Source organism: Petromyzon marinus, chromosome 54 (assembly GCF_048934315.1).
Source record: "Petromyzon marinus isolate PM22_M1 ecotype Great Lakes invasive population chromosome 54, UKy_Petmar_22M1.pri1.0, whole genome shotgun sequence".
In the NCBI taxonomy this organism is placed as follows: Eukaryota; Metazoa; Chordata; class Hyperoartia; order Petromyzontiformes; family Petromyzontidae; genus Petromyzon; species Petromyzon marinus.
Genome location: NC_133720.1, coordinates 1,023,767 through 1,044,547, shown reverse-complemented (window position 1 = coordinate 1,044,547; position 20,781 = coordinate 1,023,767). Strand labels below are relative to the sequence as shown.

Genomic DNA, 20,781 nt, shown 5'->3' with positions numbered 1-20,781 from the left:
GCTCTGCCTGCTTTATCGTGTATCGGTAAGCAGCGATATACGAGGCGTTCTGGCAATTTCCAGGCAAGTGTTCTCATGTTCCTTTTGTGTAGTGATTTTCTTTCATTGCCACTGCAATTTCAGCAAACGGTCGTTCTTGGCCCCAGGCTTGAAAATCTTGCTTTTTGTGAGGAGTGGAAATCTGGCCCTGTTTTATTTATGAGTCTTGCCATTTGTTGTGGGTTTATTGGGACCCCTCTGTGCCTTGCGGATACCTTAGCACACGTGTAAGTCAATCATTCGCTAATCTGACAAATTGTTTAATTTACCATTCTGCTTTGTTTTTATGCCGCCAAGTTAATTTGTTTAGGCTGTCGTTTGCAGATATTTTCCAAACGCTCAATCCCCGCACCTCCGATGAGCACGGTTGGCTACATACGGTGCAAAAGAAGTTCAACATATATGCTACAATCTTGAGAGTGCTCCTATGACCATACATTAGCTTATTTATAAATCCAAGTCAGTGTTGAGATTCACCGCCTCTATTGCAAGGGAGACGTGGGAAAGTCAACTACAACTACGGTGACGAGGATTCAAAATAACATTTAAAAAATTTCACAAAAACATGGAAAGCCAGTAAAACGGTGTGATTGTTTGCGGTGCAAGATTAGACTTGAAATTGGAAAGAATAACCACGCCATAATTATAGACTGCGGGCGCAACTATTGACGCGATAAAATATTAATAGCCAGTGCTTTGAAGTCGAAACCGTTCAATCAAAGTGTGTCTGTCTACTCAACGGAGCGTGGTCCGATGCTCATCTACATTCGTGGCCATGAACCAGTCCTGAAGACTCCTCGTTCCTATGGCAGGCCTAAGTCCCCCACCAGAAAACAACTGGCGGCAGCCTCTAAAGTGGCACGCCGTTTATTCTTCAGTGGTTCCATTTGGATTCCGCATCGCAGCGTCGCCCCCCTCCTAAGAAAACTTGGCAGGACCCTCCTGAGAAAAGTACTGGGCCTCGGCGAGGCTTTCCTCCGCAAAACGTAGCAAGTAAATAATTATAGAGGCGTACTAAACTGTGTGTTAGCAGAAGCCAATTGAAAAGGTCTAGAACCATAGACAACGCAATGTACTCCACATTCGATTTAGAAAGTGTGTGTGTGTAATGTTTGGTTAATCACAACAGTCGGTGCAGCTCTTTGTGAATCCACCATTGGATGGGAGCCTCGTCACACCGCCTTTTTCATCGGTGGTGTGACGAGGCTGCGGAGCACGCTGCTCGGGCCGTCCTGAGGACGGCGCAACCCAGATCCATTTGAGAGGTCGCTCGGCCAGCGGACTCTCGATGGATTCCTACTCGGTACGCAGACTTGGGACGGTTCAGTTGATGTAGAGGTCTCCCCCTGGACTCGTGAGGGTCTCTTAGATGCCTTCCTAAGGATCCACCCCGACCCCTTCTAAGGAAATCCCTCTGTCCATCAGTGTGTCCCATTTATTTACAATCTGGGACAGGCTGAGATTGGCCAGGTACTTCCCTCTCAGATCTAATGGGGAAACCCCCGCATTCAGATCGGCAAGCGAGTGGGCTCCCGCTGGAACGACTGTAGCCCTCGTGGGAATTGGTGATCTCACGTCAGGGGGGCTCACGGGGGTTGGGGTTGTGGCTCTCTTTTGAGACCCTTAAAGAGAAATGTCAAGTACCTAAATCTTATTTTATTAGAGATCTCCAAATTACAAGTGCTATCTGCTCGCTTTAAGGTAACTGAAGGCACCCCCAGGATTATTCTCCATGGACTCAAACCCCCTGCTACCCACACCCCCCCCACAACGTATGATTTCTGTTCAGTCTTAAAGACTCCCAGCCCTCCGAAAATAGTGCAGACAACTTGGCTGTGGAAGGACCGTGTGTGGACTCAGCTTTTGAAGAGGCAGATTGGTCTCAAGAGTTGGGATTCCACCCATTGAGGGCAATAATAATTATTATAATTATGCGTCCCTGCCGCTGCCTCATCCATAGCCCCGTATCAGGCACACGAAGCGCGCAGAGCGCGGCGCTTCTTGCCACAGAGCCCCCATTGTCCTGATCGCTCCACTCAAACCATACAGGCCTCTCCTTTCACGTCGTTTGGCTGTGCCCAAAGGTTTTAAACCCCTGTAGCAGGATATCACCCAATTTCTCAATTACCTATTAGTGACATCCGCGCTCCCTTCTGTCCGTACGTGCCTATCGGGTATTCGTCCCATCGATCTCGGCCTCATGTAGCGCTCCCATCGATAATTGCCCTTCGTGCCTTTAGACTCGTCCCGCCGAGGCAATGGGAGACTTGTGAGCCTGTCCACAGTAGAGCCCTGGCTGAGTCTGATACTCGAGAACGCCTCTCGGGAGCATCTCGGGCCTCTTGTCGCAGGGCCCGCTGATGGTTTATGGGACGGGTTCGTCTCCCTTTGTTGTTGGCTTGCTTCATATCGGACCCTTTCACCCATTATATATTCTTCCTGTCGCTCGTTTCTTTTTCGCCCCCTTCCTACCTCCTGTCATCGTCTATGCTTCCCTGTCCTCCTCCTCCCTGCTGTTTCCTATATTGTAACCATGGGCTTCTAATATTAGTCATCTATTTGATGGTCGGCTGGACGCTGCGTACACCAGTTCTGCGTTATCTTGTACGCGTTGTTGGAGTTGAAATTTACAAATAAATATGTTAAATATAATATCACTTGTCGCTGATGTTAGCCGCGCACTGGAATTAAACTCGGGTCACCAGGTTCATACTTGACAAGGCGGTGTGCTAATCCCTGTGCCGTCACTCTACCCCAATGACAATAACAAAGCACAACATTCTTTTGAGTTCAAATTCCGTGTTGTCAGCACAGCAAGTCATACTTTCGACGTTGACAAAATGACGACTAATACTAAACAACGTTGCCCCTTTATCCAGAATAAACCTCGCTGAGACTGTTTTTAAGGGGAGGGTTCTGCCATTGGTGGATTTGGCCAATTCCATTCATGAGACCTTGGCACGTGGGAGAGAGAACCGGAGAACGCATTGAAACAACGTGGTAATGGTCACAGATACATTCATTAAATCCATGTTTCTACCTCCCAGCCACCTCGCATGCTAAGCCTTCAATGCTTGCGATTAAGCAATCTCCCGCACAAGTAGAGACCGAACTCTCAAACCCTGCTTAGCTTCCGAGTTGTCATGTTGGGTGTGTTTGATTTATAGGGATACGTTAAATGTAACCCCACGACTTTCTGGAAAGTCAACAGTGGTTTTTCTATACTGGCTTCTGGAATTTAAACGTGAAATTTTCTACCACTGGCTCCGGGCCGAAAATCCATCTGTTCACCGCCCCACGTGCTCCTTTTGAGAAGGGTGAGACTCTTTGACTTGGGCCTTTTAAATACTTCTCTGCCTGTTGCTTTGGACGCAAACATACTCGGCAGGAAACACAAATCAAACGTATATATGAGCCGCAACAGATTGTTTGCATGCGCGTTTGAATGAAGAAGGAATGCTTACCCGCATATAATCAGAAACCCTGGTGGAGGGTTTTGACTCTCAAATAAATGAATGTCGGGGAAGGAAAGTCACACTTTACTCTCCTTGGTCGGCACCAACACCACACTGGTGTTGCCTTCAGGTTGCCACACAGAAACAGAATAGAGTTAGAATAATATTATTATGAACGTTAGCTTTTATCCAGCCAGGTGGGTGCTTTCGGGTAGGGTGGTTGATTCAGTGTTCAAATGGTTGTCAGGGAGGCCAACTTCAACCCATCATCATTCCTGTGTGGTTGGTAAAAATGAGTAGCGATAGAGGTGGCCGGGTGGCTCCTTGGGTCGAGAGCCGAGCCAGCACGACTGAGACGCTGGGTCCAGATCTGGACAGCCACCTATGATGAAACCGGATTTTCAAGTTTAGTGTGTTCATGGCCTCATCCTGACCACCAGTGGCAGCACTAAAAACCCAACTTATTAAACTTAATGTGACCAAAACTCCAACTCTGTGAATCAGCATAAAGGTTTTAATGCCATATGATGAGCATCTCGACAGTAGGAGCATAGGAGAGTACAGTGTCTCCCTAGTTTGGATAGGAAGTCACTTGGAAGGGATTTCAAAAGTAGTTCTGTAACATCACCTTCAAAGAGACACTAACATGTGGCCATGTTCTGTGAGAATTGCAAATGAAAATGTCATCTCATGACATGACGCCAGGAGCACAGCTTGAAATAAAATGTGGAGCTGAAAAGGAATGGCACATTTTGAGAAGTCAACGGTGTTTGTAATACGGAGGGAAAATCCGAAGGCCCCCGTCATAGGAATGTGGAATTTCCACCACTGGGCTGGCCGGTGAGAACGGGAGTTTTGCCATTTTTATTGTTTGAACAAGAAGACACTGACTGGAGTTCTTTACCCAGTAAAGCCTCACTCGAAGCTCTCTTTCACGAGGGTTCTGCAAGAGGATGTTTAAATCTTATCTTATTTAATATTTATAGAGCGCCTTTACTCAAATCAATTCCTCAAGGAGCGATTGTGTTTGAGAAGAAAATGGAGTGCATATTTAAGTGTGCGTGTGCACCCTCGCTTGCCAGTCCAGTGCCGGGTGACTGCCTCCCCAACGCCATGCAGGGACCGTTCTTCGCCATGCTGGACGGGTATTGTGGGTTGATGAAGACAGGGAAACGCACAAACAATGGACACACAGCAGTGTGGAAGTACAACAATGACCCACAAAGCCTACAGCAGCAGCAGCAGCAGCAATCTGTAGTGCATGGTGGATCACTCATCCAGGCTCAATGTTGATTAGCTTCTGGATCTGATGAGACCGCGTGCATTATTGGTGATTTCGTCCATTGATGGAGTGTGGATGCTTGGCGATGGCGCCCAAATGTGTGTACTCGCCGGATTCGCGCGTCAGAAACGAGGTTAGAAACAGCGAGTCGGCATAACACCGCCGCCATCTCTTGGGCACCTCATAGCCTCGCAGACAATGAGCCATCGGGCCCCTCCCCCCGTGGAAGCTGGGTCACAGGTGTACATATGCCACCTCATCTCAGTTACCGGTTGATGAATGCCTACACAGTTACAATTCAATCGTCTGCCTGCAGTTCTCCCCAGGAGAGTGCACGTCAACTTGTCGGTGCCCACGAATTATCCAAGCAGGCATGCTTTTCCTTTCCCGTAACGAGCACAAGGCAAAGCCACGCCCCGTAAATTGGCCACTAATCGGCACAGCTACTGGCTGGCAGTGCAGCACAGTGTGTGGCCACTTTACAAACCCAAATTCTTGCAGCCTCCCTCTTGTACTCACTTTTCTCTCCGTCGTATTCCTTCTCGGTGTTTTTGTTTGTTTGTTTAAATCCCAGTTTCCCTCGCAAAATAAGTTTTTCCTCATGGGCCCGCTTACTTGGTCGTTAGGAAGGTAAGCGACTGATCCACCGGCTCGCTGGCTGCCTGTGTCATCGGGAGCGCTTCGCTTGACACATGGGAGAGGCTCATTTTGTGTTACGACCAACGCAGGAAATACTAATTTTCTCGTCGCTGCAGGGAGTCATTCAGGGACGTCGTCTGTCTTAAACTGCCCCCGTGGTTTCGCAGACCATAAGACACAGGTCCCATCATGCCTCTTGTATACCGTCCACTTGGCAGGCGCATGTAAAATTGACGTGCCTTGTCTCGTCTGTCTGCATCGCTTTAAACTGGGGAGCTCTCCCGCGTTATTAAACGCCTGCTGCTTGCCGGCTCCTGGTGCCGGCGCTGTGATGCGCGACCTGCGATGGAGAAATGGGTTGCGTGTTGTTGCTGATTCTTATCCCCCCCCCCCCCCATCTTTCTGCCCACAGGTGGACGATAAGATATCCCCGGACTGTCATCACGTAAGTATAGTGTTCCTTGCATTGCTCCTTGCATGAGGATTGTCACGTTGTCCACTCGCAGGCCGAGCGTGTTTCCTTGCTTGCGCGAGTTGCGACCGGGTGTCCCCTCCCTCATTGCGGTTTGACGTTTTACAATGCAGGAGGTTGGCAAAGAGTGCATCTGGAGGTTCACAGTGGCCGGATCGAAGCCCTCGAGTTGACATTGCTGATATTGTTTGCACCGCCCATGTTTCCGATGCCCTCGCTAAAAACCCATTGCTCGAAAGGTGCTTTGTCGGGCAACTTTTGCCAAATGTGTCAGTTGTCTTAGGATTCCGTCTTTTTCTGTGTCATGCGGCCCTTCCAGCAGGGCACATTGGTGTACCATCTAGCTAAAATAATAATAATGAGAACTTAGCGCATTGGTCAATAACAGTGTGACCTTAGCAAGAAAAATCTATCATTGATGGTGTTGCGGGTAGTGGCCCTTCTATTTGTATTCTACGAATAGCGGCCATTTACCAGAAAGCGTGGCCGGTTATATATACAGTATAGTGTTTTATTTTAAGGCCCCAGCGTTCTTGACGAATGTGAGTTTTAGATGTTGATTCGGCTTGTGCGCACCACTGCCAATGTGGCATCGCTAACCGACCTGCTGATGAGCGCGCCGTGTTTGTTTGGGCGGCCCTTGGCCATCGCTCCCCTTGCGGCGCTCGGTGTGGGAGAGGTGACGGTGAGGGCGACGCTGCCATTGGCCAATCGGATCTCTCAAGAATGAGTTCCTCCACCACCTCCGGAATTGGTGTGAATTCACGACAAAGCCATCACGTTTCCTCCTCTCTGCACCACGAATCTGCAGGCTTTGCCAGTGATCTTCTGTCCCACCCAATCTTTTAGCCTCGTGGGCAAATCAGCTCGTTGAAATTGACTTGTTTGTTAACCAGCGTCCTTCCACATTGGCCAGTGTATGTGTGATCCTGCTGATCGCGGTCAAGCTGGGCTAAACACAAAAAACAAAGAAAAAGATCCCCCGTATAGCCTTAACAGACTGTAGAAGCAAGTGCTGTTTGTGAGCACCTTATGAAGGCCAGAACGGCACACGAGGGGGTAGGTGGCCAGCACTATGCCCGGCTGCCTTTGTCTCCCCAGTGGCAATGTTTACACACTGCACCGGGTACTCATTTGAGGCTGAGTCGACCTAGGGGAGTCTCATCACCGGTTCACATAATCATCACTGGTGTTGGCCGTGAGTGGGAATCGATCTCTGGCCGCCAGGTTCGTAGGGCAGCGCACTAACCGCTACACTACCGTAAACACACACACACATGCAAGTTTAGTGTCACACACTCTTTAGTTTTAATTTGTTTTCTTGCCCATATTTACAATATATCCCATTGTCATAGCTGCTAGGCAGACTTGGCGAAGTGCACTGTTGAGCTACAACAATACTCAAACATATAAGTGGCCCTTCAGGGAATTTTGTAAACAACAAAAATCTAATTTAATTATTCATTACTGTTTTGTTCCGGTAATTATCCAAGGTCTCGGCTCAAGAGCCTGAATGATCATGATGACCCATGTAAGAGTGGCCTCTCTGTGGTAAGGTGATGTTGTGGTGTTGTGGTTCACTGAAAAATTGTGAGCATCAAAATAATTCAATAATATCTCATCTCCCAAGTTGCGGAGTAGATATGATATATTTTTTCCAAGCTCTTGTCAGGCAAATACTTTTTTCTGCTTGATAGAATAATGGTAGGCTGTGATCAAACTTTCACTGCCCAATCAATGTGCCGTACCTTACTGTCAGATAACTTTCTACTTACACCACTTTGTCGTAGTCCCTATGTCGTAGTCCCTATGGCTGCTCTATTGGGAAATTAATCTCTAGAAACAATGTGTGTTCTTTCAAAATAACTCACGATTATGTGAGTTTTAGATTGTTCTATTTTTTTCCCAACAGAGTAATTAAGCGATGAATTGCGCTCGCGGGTTTGAGTGACACTGCGCGGGTGTGTTTTTTCTCTTCACTCGCTGTATAATTTATACGTGTTTTTTTCCCCCCTTCCTAGTGACGCCTGGGGGACACGTAAACCGCCTACGTGTTTATTAATGGTTTTTGGTAAATTCATGCCACGATTTAATGTGCTGTGGCCTCTGCTTACAGAACGAGTGTGCTTCTTCATGGGTTACCGCTGGAAAAAACACACCGCACATCTGTGCATGAAACCACACCGGTGTTGAACATTGTCTAATGCCTTCCTTAATCGGTGCTCATCAGTTTTTTTTTAGATCCTTGCAGTTTGGCAGATGGATTGTAAATAGGTTTCATATGAAATGGCGCACCGTGCGTATATAATTGCTTCAGGGCAGATGTAACACATTTGAGGTACATTTTCCTGGGTTGACTCCCATCCATTCAGAATGTTACCAGGAGCAGTTCTTAACGTACGGTCTTCCGAGTTAGGCCACATGTTCACCAGGCACTGCTGCGGGCTTCTTCAGGAGTTGAAATTTCAGAATTGAAGATGATAATAATCATAGTATTTATACTTGTAATGAGTAGTTTTCACTCGCCTTAGAGGAGACGGGGGGAGTGCCTTACAAGCGTGAGGATCCACGGACAAGCTAGAAGGTAGCCAGGTGGGGAGCCTGTGCCAACAATTCCCCAAATCTGCAATTCTCCGTGGATTGAGGTGTATTCGGCCAATTAATGTGTTTATACATCCGGGAGCAAATTGGGGCGCCTGGAGAAAACCCTCTCATAAGAGGGTACAACACCCTAACCCCCCCCCCCCCCCCCCCCGTACAGATGGAAACAGATGGAGTTTAATCCACTTGCTGTACTGCCATCTCCTGGCAAGCCAGCGTAGGGTAACCTTCACGTCCATGGGAAATTAGTTTGGCAACATGCGTGATGTCCGCAGTAGTGTGTGGTGCAAGCTTGAGTGAAGAAATGCTCATGAGCCAGTCTACCCACAGGGCCACGCTTGGATTATGCATTGTAGTGCAAACCTGCGTGCTGAAGATCTGAGCAGTTCCGATGTGAACCTGGCCTGGTCCTCTTAGGTCGATTCAGCATTACATACGTTCCTGGTGGGGGGTGGGTGAAAATCGGCAATGAGTATAGATGTAGGTTTCAAAGCAAAGAATGCCGACCACATGGCCACCTCGTGTTGCCTAACGTCCTCGTTGTGACAGCCCTTTGTTTTGACAGCCCTTTGCTTTGACAGTTCACGAGACAAAAAATCACATCTACGCGTCTTCGTGGACGGAGCTCTGAACACTGTGCGAATTGAGAAGTTGTCGGGAGGGGGTGGGGGGGGTGGGAAGTGTGGCGTTTTGTTGAAGACCCAGCGCGAGAATCTGTCATTTTAAAGCACCCCGCCGGGTCTATTGCAGCTGCTGTGGAATTACAAGCACAACCTCACGACGGACGAGCGGTTTGACGTGGCGGCGGGGGAAGTGTGCAAGACCGCCCTGCAGGAGGTAAGAGATGTCCCCTTCTTCCTTCCCGTGCCTGCTGCAGCGTGCGTTCTCCGATCCACGTGCTCCTCTTTTTTTCCATCTCCCGGCGTTACTCCCGCACCTCCTGATTTTGCACGGTTTGGCTACGTACGGTGCGAAAGAAGTTCAGCATACATGCATTCCAAGCGCATGTTTCTATGGGAATCTTTGTGCACGTTTCTTGAGTTTTTCTTCCGTCTTATTTGGCAATTCCCATGTTTCTGAACCGTGTGTCATAGTAGGCAGTATTCACCGATTAAAATGTAAATGTCGTTACAAAAATGTTAGCACGGTTGGCTACGTACGGTGCGAAAGAAGTTCGACATACATTATAGCCATGACACTTATCTTAATATTACCTCCTTTTCTTAATTGCATCCAGTCAGATGGCACTGGTGAAGCGCTCTTCGCACCATCGGAAAATCACAAATTCAAATCCCAATCTTGGGAGTCTCCATCCACTGTGTGCGATCTCAACAAATGGTTGTACTGTGGAGAAAAAAAAAAAACCTGCCATATGAATGTGGAATTTCCACCACGCGGGGCCTCCAGTTGAAGTGAGCGCTGTTTTTTGTTTGGGTATGAAAACACTTTCCTATGACCTCAACTACGACCAATATGATTGAAACTCCCATGTCCTAACTGTATGACAACCATAGCAATAAAGCACACTTACTTTAACCCTGGCCCAAATGTGAATCTTCACATTGTGTGACCCCCATACCATTGATAATGGTGGATTTTAATGGATCAGACCCTCTTAATCATTCATAATATCATCCTAGCAATAGGTCCAAACATGAAATAATATAAACTTAACTTAAACACTCTGCCTTTGAAGGGATGTTCCATAAGTATCATGACCCTCACCACAGCCCTTATCCTCCCACAATTGCAAATTGACAATATTTTTTTGTTGCACAGCATGTTTCTTTAAACGCGCTAAAACGCTTCCTTTCAGCGTCACGGCACCCTAATGAAAATACAGGAGGATAGCTGGAATTGGCGGTGCGTGCTGATTTATACGCGTGAGGTTATGGGTGTGTGTGTGTTCGCGCGCGCACGCACGCGCGCGCGTTCAGTGGTTTGACCTTGAGAAGAGGAGAGAGCGAGTGGATGAGTGTTGCTACGCTCTCCCGCATTGGGTCAAGGGGGATGCGCGCTCGGCTCCATTAGGACCCACTCCCCGCCCCCGCCTCCGCCCCCCCCACCATTACTTTCTAAGAAATCTGGCACATTTGGCAGCAGCTTAATCAGTCACGGGAACGCCTTTGGGCTTGAGGATCTTGATCAGTGCGGCAACTGGATGACGAGTTAAATTATTCGTGCAGTAATTGGCAGCGGCTCTGCTTGAAGAAAAGTGAACGGTCACTCGCGTTCACGCTGGCCAAGGCGGCTGATATGACGCCGGCTGCCAGCAACGTTACGTTGGAAGGGAGGGTTTGTGCAGGGGTTGCGTAGAACAAAAGCATGGAAATGTTGGTACAACTGTGACTCGTAAGTAATTATCATACTACTACTACTAAAATGAATCTACGCCTTGAGTTGGCTCGCTGGCTGCTGGGTGAGCTCCTCTCGACCCCAACAAGAACTCTATTGTTCGTGGCAGCTGCGGGAAGTTGCCACTGAATCTCGTTGTGTTGTAAACAGCCAAACGGGATATTGCCGTTTAAATAAAATAAGCATTTAATTGAATCGGGCGAGCAAGATCGGAAGACGTAATAATAATGTTAAAAGATAGCAACACTGAAGAGGCGGGAGTAACGAATAGAGGAGACCGATACGGTTAATTTAAAATCGCTCTAACTTTTCAATTTGTGCTCCTGTTAATGTAATTCTTTCGACAGAACATTCCTTAAATCCTTGAGAATATTTTAAAACATCTCAATACATATTATCTTGGAATTTTATGGCGTGAAAAAAGCAGTATTTTGATTTTCCCTTTGCAAAGTGACGGATTCTCTACTCGTTATGATACAACAACAGTAATAAACAACCACATCTGTGCAGTGGCAATCTTAGCATGTGTTGGGCGGCGGTGCCCTTCTCTTCTTGCGAGCCTGAGCTGGCGGTGAAAATTCCACATTTCTAAGCGGTCTTATCGATAACCACCGATTTTAAATGCAGAGGTTGAGTATTTGTCAGAAAGAACACGCTCACACGACAGTATCCACATAGTATCTGTAATCTGAGAGGCTGAAGTAGAGGGAATGTGGACGGCAAGGGCGAGGCCAGCCTGGACGGGACAAAGCGTGACTCCCCCGTTAGTCGTCGCTGGCGGCGACAGGGGCGTGACTCTCGAAGCCAGTGCTACACAGAATCACGTCTTGGTGGACCCGGAAACATTTTTTCTGAAATTCCGAAAACCTGCCGGGTTACGAGGTCACGAGGAGACGGATGGCAGGACAGCTTATGTTGGGTTAGTGAAGCCGTCCGTGCGGACCAATTGAGTGTTAGCCCCTCGTATGAATGAATGGGTTTTGTCCCATGCACCGATCGGTCTTTACAACTGAATTCATCGAATAAATTAATATAGGTCCCTCTGTGAAAAATAAAAAAGACGTAATGAGTCATTCAGGCTTGTGTGGGCAAATCAATGACTTTGTTGTCACCGCTATCATCGTAGAGAATGTCCCTGGAAGTGCGAGAGAGAATAAGACGGCCAAACGGCAATGGCATTATTGGCAAAGCGGAGCTCGCGGGAGGTGAAGTAATGAGCAAGATGAGATCCGGGAGTTAAGCGGGGGTAAGGCGACGTGGCATCACAAAGGCGGCACTTGCTTGCGTGGGTTGAGGAGCACGTGAATGGGTGCAAGGACGGAGGCCTTGGGCAAATTCCCTCCATCCCAACGGCAAGAACCCGACCCCGCGTGAACAACGAGTCTGCACATGCGTGTGTGTGGCAAGCGGCGTCTCTGCTCGCCGCAAAGCATTGCTCGTCGCGAGCGATTCGATGAAAACTGCCGGGCAACGTCAAATTCTCTCCGATGCATTTTCAGGCCGTACCTACCGCGCGTTTCCCCTGGAAAAAAGGCCGGAGGGATGACTGGGAGGGTGGGGGAGGGGCAGGAGTAGTGCCCCCCCCCCTTTCCCCCGTGGGCCATCCGAACGGCATCACGAAACAAACAGGAGACGCAAACTGGGGAAAAAAATTGGCAATTTAAGACGAACGTAATGACGACTTATCGTAAATCGCATAAGCGTATATCGGGGTACACCAGAACTTGTATCCAAGGTGAAAGTGCCTTGTGGCTCAAGCGAATGTAGGGCTGTCCCTCGCTTCTCTTGGCGGCCTGGAGCCATCGGTGGAAGTTCCATATTACTATGGCAGCAGCCTTATCGGTAGCCGCTCCAGCCACTTCACCACCCCCGCTAGAGACGACTTATTTGGCAAGTTAAGATTCGTTAATTCAACCCAGTTTTGCTACTTGTGATCCGTGCATAAGACCACGTGTGTAAAAAAAGGGGAAAAACCCTATTATAAAAATAGCTTGTCTAACGATTTACACAAATAATACATTAAATCCATCCATTAACGAATCCTACAATCTGTGGAATCACCTAGATGTAAAATGTTCACAGTGTGTTTGTTTGCACAACGTTTTTCTGCAAGTACAGTAATACATTGTGCAAATATTTAATTTAGGTGAGTGGATCGATTGAGGATGTTTAAACAGGCAAAGAGAAACGATGCAAACAAAACGGTAAACATTTTACAAAGGGGGGGGGGTCCCCCTTCGTAAAATTGTTGAGTTAAATCGTGACCTCAGGTTGTGGTTGAGAGTGGGGATAATTGTTACTCGCTAAGTAATTATCTTCAACCTGTGTCTGGGGGGAAGAGAGCGGTGGTGTGGTACAATAGTTGTCAACACCGGGTGTGAAAATCTGTGACCCGAGTTACATTCCCAGCCGTGGCAAACGTCAGCGAATCGTGGTCTCCGAAACCCCCCTTGGGTCTCCTTCCCAATGGTCGACTCAGCCTTAAATGAGCTGCTCCTGATACAGTGGGTTGGTGTTGCCACCTCCATGGCCAGCCGTGGAGGTGGCCACACCAACCCCCTCATTTGTAATGTCCGCCTTAAGAGGTGCTCGCAAACACCGCTTGGCCCCAACGATCTATGAAGCTGTCTGGCTGACGTGTCTATGATGTAGTGGCGGGAACTTGTTTAAGATTCACTTTGTAATTAATGACTTGGAGGAAGTTTTCTGGCACGCAGCAAGATCATCGCTGACGATGTTTTTGTAGACATGCGCACATTGTCCTTCCTGGATGATTCTGGAATACACAAACAAAATAATCAGAATTAATATCAGGCTCGTATACTTAACTCATCAAAGGACCTCCGAGGGGTTGTGAGGGTTTGTGCCGAACCTCTGTTGCCCTTTGTGAGTCCCCCCCCCCCCCCCCCCCCGTACTGCCCGACTCGTACGTTTGCGCGGCGGACATTTGGCAGTCGCTCGCGACGGTTTTACCTTTTTGCTGCTCGCACGGCCAACGACTTCCCTCCCGTTTTCATTGCCGCTGCTCGTCGGCCACGCCGCCGATTTGCCTGCCCGGCCGGTAAGCGCTTGGGGCACGCGACGCCGCAATCCGCGGACGCAAATTGGAAGGCGGTGTTCGTTTTCCCCCCGACCGCTGCGGGCGTTCCCCGTTGCGGCCACCGCGTGATTTAGGCCCCGCCACGCAGGGCGCGCGCCTTGGTTCCCGCGGAGGCGTTGCACGGCGCGCGCGACAGCGAGCAAGCGACATACGTGACCAACGATGAGCGTGGTTGGCTACGTACGGTGCGAAAGAAGTTCAACGTACGGTACATACGTACGTTGCCAGGGATGACGGTCTGTCGGGGGGGGAGGGTGCAAACTATCGTCTCTCCCACAGGAGCGGCACGCCTAGTTGGTTACGCGCGCTTCATCAGCTGTGAGGGTAACAGCACCAACCGGACATTCCCGGCCACGTGGAAGTCTGAAAGCACTTTTTTTGTGTGTGTGTGAAAATACCAGTTCAACCCGCCGTCCATTGGCTGCTCGTTCGTGCCAAAACCGGTTTTAAACGATCCGTCTGACCAGGTGCGCTTTGCGCCCCCAACGTGCGGTAATATTATTCGGTGCTGGAAGCTGTTCTCTCTCGATCTGTGTGTCTGGGAGAAACGAGAAACCGCGAGGTGGAGAAATGGCTATTGGTTACACTTTAGTGAGCACTCTGCGCTTGTGTTTTTTAAAGCAGCGGTGGCGACATGAGAGATGGCTGTTGGTGTCCCCTCTCCGGAGGTTCATAACGCGAGCGTCGCAGCACCGAGCTGTTGGGTTCAAACCAGGGCAGGCCCTGGTGGTGATTGCACACCAGGTTCTCGCGTGAAGCGACTTGATTGGCGTGCCTGTGTAATACATCATCGTTTATCAAGTCGAGTCAAAGTGACGAGCAATGGGGGGGGGGGGCTGTCCCTGAGCCCATGGTGGAAATTCTGCATTTTAATTGCAGGGGGGGTTGGGGCGGCGGCTATTGGGGGGGGGGCAGTCTCTACGTAGAAAAGCCACTTACGACTTTCCACACGGTGGTACCTATTTTTTTCTGCACCTCGAGGGATGTAGAGTTGATCAGACCAGGATTTTAATTTTTTCCCCATCCAATTGTGATAATGTACACCACCATGGTGCCACAACCTGGCCAGATGTAGGTGCGTGATGTTGTACTTCTTTCGCACCATACGTAGCCAACCATCCTAATCGGAGTTGCGGGGGAAGGAAAACGGAAATGTATATGCGACATACTCGGGCTGTTTTAAAAATTAATTTAAATAGCCTGAATCAGGTGTGGCACAGTGGATTATAGCGTACTGCGCTATGAATTTACCAATCCGAGTTCAGTTCCTGATGCACGTTTCTCATCGTTTGGTGAGTATTATCTAAACCGGTTCTGGGCCCTCTCTGATTCCCCCATCCACACGGACCAGAGTGGTGAAGTATGGTCAAAGCAACCCCCAATGCCCAACAGCAGTGGATTGCTGGGGTGCGATGACACTTCGCACCAAGCCTCTGTGAACATTAACAATCTCACGGCGCTCTGTAGTCAATAAAGTTTGACCTTAACCACGGTGGATTAAATCCCCACAGCAGGTCATTATAATCCTCTTGCCTTGTTAAACACGCGTAATAGTCCCCACACAAACAACACCTTTCTCTATTACCGCGGGCTCGGATCCACTTTCAGAGATTCAAGAAGCCAGGCACAGCTGTTGAATGCAAGTGTGGTTTAAGCATATTCACTCTAGCAGTCACAGCAGGCTCTGGAAAATTGGCGTTGACTCCGCTTGCATTGCGGGTTAGGTCCCATTTTTCCTTTGAATCATCATTTTGTAAGTCACCATTTTTCTTGTCTGCCTTGGTGTGTTTGTGTGCACACGCTCAACACAAAATGCCATTGTGTAGAGTATCGGTCTTTATAGGTACTTGCTGCTAACAGGTCAATAAGGCTACACAGGAGGTCTTTGTGCGTTTGTCTGTCTCTCTCTATGGCACAGTGTTTTTAATGCTGCACTGTGCTATGATCCTGCACATCAATGGTGAAGGATGTCAAGAAGGGCCTGGGTTCGATTCCCGACTCGGGTGCCTTTCTGTGTGAAGTTCTACCCCCCTCTTGTATATTGGGGTTTCCTCTGGGTTCTGGGTTCTGTTTTTTTCCCATAGCTAAAAACAGTCTTAACTGTAATTGATCGACCATCCCGATGTAGCAGGGACCCCTCCTTAACAAGGGTCTGCGGACTCAGTTTGGCTTTCCTGTGTAAATAAATCAATGAAATGCATTGTTATGCATTCATCAGGGTGGAGACGGAGGCAACGGGGCGTGAACATCGCGATCCCCACACCACCCACCGCCTGCCTCCCGCTTGCGTGCCGGTGGCGACGTCAACCGGCGCTCGTGAGCAGCGCTCGTTCGTAGGGCTAACCGCGTGGCGCGGTGGGCCGTGGTGTGTGTGTGTGTGCGCGCGTGTTTGTGTGTGTGTGTGTGTGTGCGCGCGTGTGTGTGACCCGCAGCTCAAGGAGTGCCAGGGCCAGGAGCGTGGCAAGGGCTACCTCATCTCGTGCCTCATCGACAACCGGCCCAACATCACCGACTACCAGTGCCACCAGTTTGTGACGCGCATGACGAGCATCGTGTTCAGCGACTACCGCATGATCTGCGGCTTCGTGGAGAACTGCAAGCAGGACATCAACCGGCTGCAGTGCGGACGCATCGGAGCCGACCCCAAGGTGACCGCCGCTGACGACGCGTTGCGTTACGCGGGCGGCCCCCCCGCTGCGCGCGGTACTGACGCACGCCTAAGGTGAATGTGACGAGGTGCGGGCGAACCGAGCCGAAGCAACACCCACGATCGTGACCACCGGTTCGTTGTCACCGTTAAACACGGTTATAGCCGCAATCGTAGCCATAGCTTTTTGACCGTCGCCACCCACTGGGCGAAGTTGGCATTCGTACTGCGCGCAGTTTCCCCGCAGAGCCCCCCGCATAAATAATGCAGAGAGAGTTAAAAATTCTCACCACTAGCCCACACACTCGTAGCTACGAACGCATTCTCTCTGCTAATCATCGCTCTGACGGCTCGCCCTTCGTGTCAATGACGGCTGGAAACCAGCATCTGTCCTCCCAGTCCGGTCCCAGTTATTCAGGCCCAGATCCTCCGTGTTCCCTTCCTCGATGACCCACGAGGCTCCGTGGGCCAAGCCCCCCCCCCCCACCCCACCCCCCCTAACCTGACTCTCCATGGGGAGGCGTGGTGGTGGCTGGAAAGCAAAAAATAATTAAATAAAGAATCAACACGGCCATGGATTACGTTTCACAATGTTTAGCTGTCATCTATTACTTATCAATTTTCGCAGTGCGTCAATAATAATGGTTATAAGTTCGCCACGTATATAGCAATGTCTAACAATAAACATAGTTTTACCATTTTAACTGAGAAAGTAAGGCGTTTGCTGTGGTGTGATGGTTAGCACAATCAGTCGATTTGACTCAGTCTCCTAGCTTGGTGGTTGAAAACAATCGGTTCAGTTTCTCAAATCCCCTTGCCTCTGTCCATCCACGCCACAAACGATCTCCTTAGAAGCAAAGCTCTCCTCCACATATTTCTCTTGATGATGGCTTCAATCTTGCCGAAACTTGGAATCGGTTCTCGATGCGCATAACCTGGATCAAGATCTACCTTGGGCGGGTGCGACTCATTTCAAAGAGCCAACCTGGGTTCAAACAAGGCACGGAGTGAGCGGCGTTTGTAGGAGACGGGGACAGCAGCAATCGTGAATGCATTCCACACCGAATGATCGATGGGGGCATGATTGACGTGACGAAGATTGCGAGGAGAGCAGTGATGACTCGATTCAGCTGTCGAGGATGGTTCCCCCAGCCGCGCGTGGCGAAATCTCCGGAGAGGAAATATTAGCCGCGCAACCCAACCTGGAGTTGCGCAAGTTTTGTAAATACCCCCTCCCCCCCCCAACCATTTCTGTCCATCCAACGCTTTGAATTGGTTCACCGCAGTTCGAGCATTATCTCGTCACACACTTCTACGCTGGGAGAAACCCAGTTTAATCGCAGGTGGCTTAAACTAGGAATCATCTAAGTGGCGCCATCACTGACCTCCGCCCATGTTCTCAGTTGACAGCAGTCCCTGACCCACGTTACGCTCCTGGCCATGGTTGTCATTACCGGCAATTAGTTCTCATCAGCAAGCATGGTCGTCAATTAATCCTGTCTTCCCTCCCAATGTTAACCTCTCGCTCATTGTCACTGCAGTACACCGCTTCGCTTTAGGGCCCATCCATCGCATGAAACATTCCAGTTGACCCAACCAAATGCAAAATCCAGCGAACCTTTGTCAAAGCAGACTGCCAAAACACGCAAAAAAATAAACATTTCTCGGCGATTAAATTAACTACTTGAGGAATTGAGGGATAGACATAAACATTTTGAAAGCCAAGGGTTTTTTTGTGCATTTTGTGCAGCAAGACATTAGGATGTGTGGGGATTTTTGGTAAGAGGTTCATGTGTGTGCGTTTGGCCGAATGGAAATGTGAACCAGCGCGGCTCACTTTCCACATTTTAACTGGTGCCGTGCCGGGTTTTGTGTAAATAGTGCCGTTTTTACGTAAGGTGTGCTGAAGTTCAAGTCGGCAAAGTGAACAGAGGCTGCGAGCGGTCTTCTTGAAACAAACGTGATTTCTTCGCACTTTTTGTACTGCACGTACAAAAAAGTCTGTAAAGTGCCCCTGAAAACAACCGTTGAACACGGTGCTCAACTGTGTTATTTTATTATTATTATTGTGGGGGCCAATCCACACCCGAGAGGTGGCGATTGCTGCGGAAGAGGTGGCGAAAGGCGAAATATAAAAAAAAAATAACAGGGCTAAGAGGCCACTCGCTGACCAACTCCGCTCTACCCATGTATGGGGAAGCTGGCCCAAGAGTTGTGGCGTTGTGGACTTCCCACCACTGACTTTTTAGGGGCTGCCGCCGGAAATTAGCGCCATCCCCATTGCTCTATGGAGTTGGGAAACACTGTTGGCTTTATGCATGAAAGACGCACCGAGTCGCTGGACTCTATCAAACCAAACGACACTGCTGGGTGAACAGCGCGGGGGCGGGGAGTGCATTTCAGACACTCGGCCATTGTGTCAACTGGCACGCTGGGAGATCGGACCAAACTGGCGACGTCTGGGATTGCAATTTACATTGGTCCTATCCGCAGTTGCACCAGTTCAAGCATCCCTCCTACATTGGGGTGTTTGACCAAGTTTATTAATGCTTCATTTACACGTTGGAGATAATCTAAACCTGCACAGCTGGGCACCGTGAATTGCATGACACACCCGCTGTGCTGCAGTAGTAACTAATTGGCACGTTTTGTTTACGTGCCAAAGATTACTAATTGGCTGTGTGGTGTGGTGGTGGGTTAACGACACATTTATATTTATGCTATCAAACCAAAAAAAACCTTTATTACGAGTAATATTGGTCGTGAAAGCCTACTACTACTACGTGTTAAACTCAAGGTGGCGTGTAACACCTGTCAGTGTTGTACTTTGCACTGCCCCTGGTTGATGTTTAGCGTCAAAAGTTTGATTGCCTGTGTCCGGCCGGGGCTTGTGAAGCAGCGGTTATGACTTCGCACTTTGAACCTGGCACGCGAGAAATCTTCACCAGGTCTGGGTGGCTCGCCCAGTCTGTGAATGTCAAAGGGGGTGTCGCACATTATTGTATTTACTTAGCTCTTATTTCTGCTCCCTTTAGACACGTCACCGTTCCCTTGTCTAATCTCAGCTCTTTAACGGGTAACAAACGTCCTCTTATTGGCGTAGCCAGATGCCCAATGTGGCACGCTTGATTGAACATGTTTGGTAAGTTATCATAAGCACTTTCAAGTCTGCAAGCATTACGTGGTACAGGTGGCAGGCTCAGACGAGTATTCCCATTTGATATTTTACAATCTCGTGACTATGCTTCAAATTAAATTGACTGGGATGCCCGTGGAAATTAATTAACTTGGAATTAGTGTTTTGGCCTAAATATAAAATACAATTTTGATTTATAACAACAAGCTGCATCTGCAGTTGCATTACATTTCTTGGCAGGCAGGCCACTGAAACGATGAAATTGGAATGTAAAGTTGAACCAAACAAGTGTGATTTAATGTTATTTAAATCATGCAGTTTACAACCAAACTACGAAGCTGTTCAATTTCACTTTTACAATCTCAGCATTCCAGGGATGTAACACACACACTATGGAATGGCACAACATCTTGGTGCAGTGAAATCCCCAGTCTAGTGTCACTTGGTGAGTTTTGTTCTGTATCACATGCCCTATTCATAAAAAAAAAAATCCCAAATGATTTCCCTTTGGGTGCACTGTTCCCTGGTCACAGTTTTTTCCACATTGAACGTTTAACTCTACCGGTCCCCGAGAGAGCGTTTCCCCGAGAGAGCGTTTCCCCAAGAGAGCGTTTCCCCTATAGAAAGTTAGATTGTGCTTTCACACAATGGTTATGACTGTTAGTTTGAAGTGCATAACCAAGTGCATTATCAGGAAATGTTTGATACATTTAGATTCTTATCAGGCCCCATGGTATATAAAGTGCAGTCTCTAACTTCTATCTACTCTTCCGCCCTGGCCTCGCTATGCGCTGTGAATAAATGCCATTGCCCAACAACACATTGCCTCATATATATACGTTTTATTTTTTCAGCCAGTGTTAGTGGAGAACGCCAGTCGTTTTTTAGTTTTAAGTGGCTCATAGTATGCATATATGCGTGTCGCAAGGTACGCTTGAGATGCCGGGTCATGGCCCTGGTACTTTGTACTTGGCAGGTATCTGAAGTGTGAAGTCTGTGCTGTGCACGTGAGTCGGTCTCAAGACGCGAGCGCCCCGAGTCGAGGGCTGGCGTTG

At 48.8% G+C, this 20,781-nt stretch overlaps 1 protein-coding gene across 1 annotated transcript in view; it reads left to right on the top strand.

Annotated features, from left to right (window-relative positions):
• The window catches only part of GLG1 (golgi glycoprotein 1), a 59,243-nt gene that overhangs the window by 13,286 nt on the left and 25,176 nt on the right, over positions 1 to 20,781 (top strand). Inside the window, exons 2-4 of the mRNA XM_032974514.2 lie at positions 5,828 to 5,860; positions 9,239 to 9,325; positions 16,376 to 16,591. Coding sequence (XP_032830405.1) covers positions 5,828 to 5,860; positions 9,239 to 9,325; positions 16,376 to 16,591 — 336 coding nt within the window. The remainder of the gene's footprint in view (positions 1 to 5,827; positions 5,861 to 9,238; positions 9,326 to 16,375; positions 16,592 to 20,781) is intronic.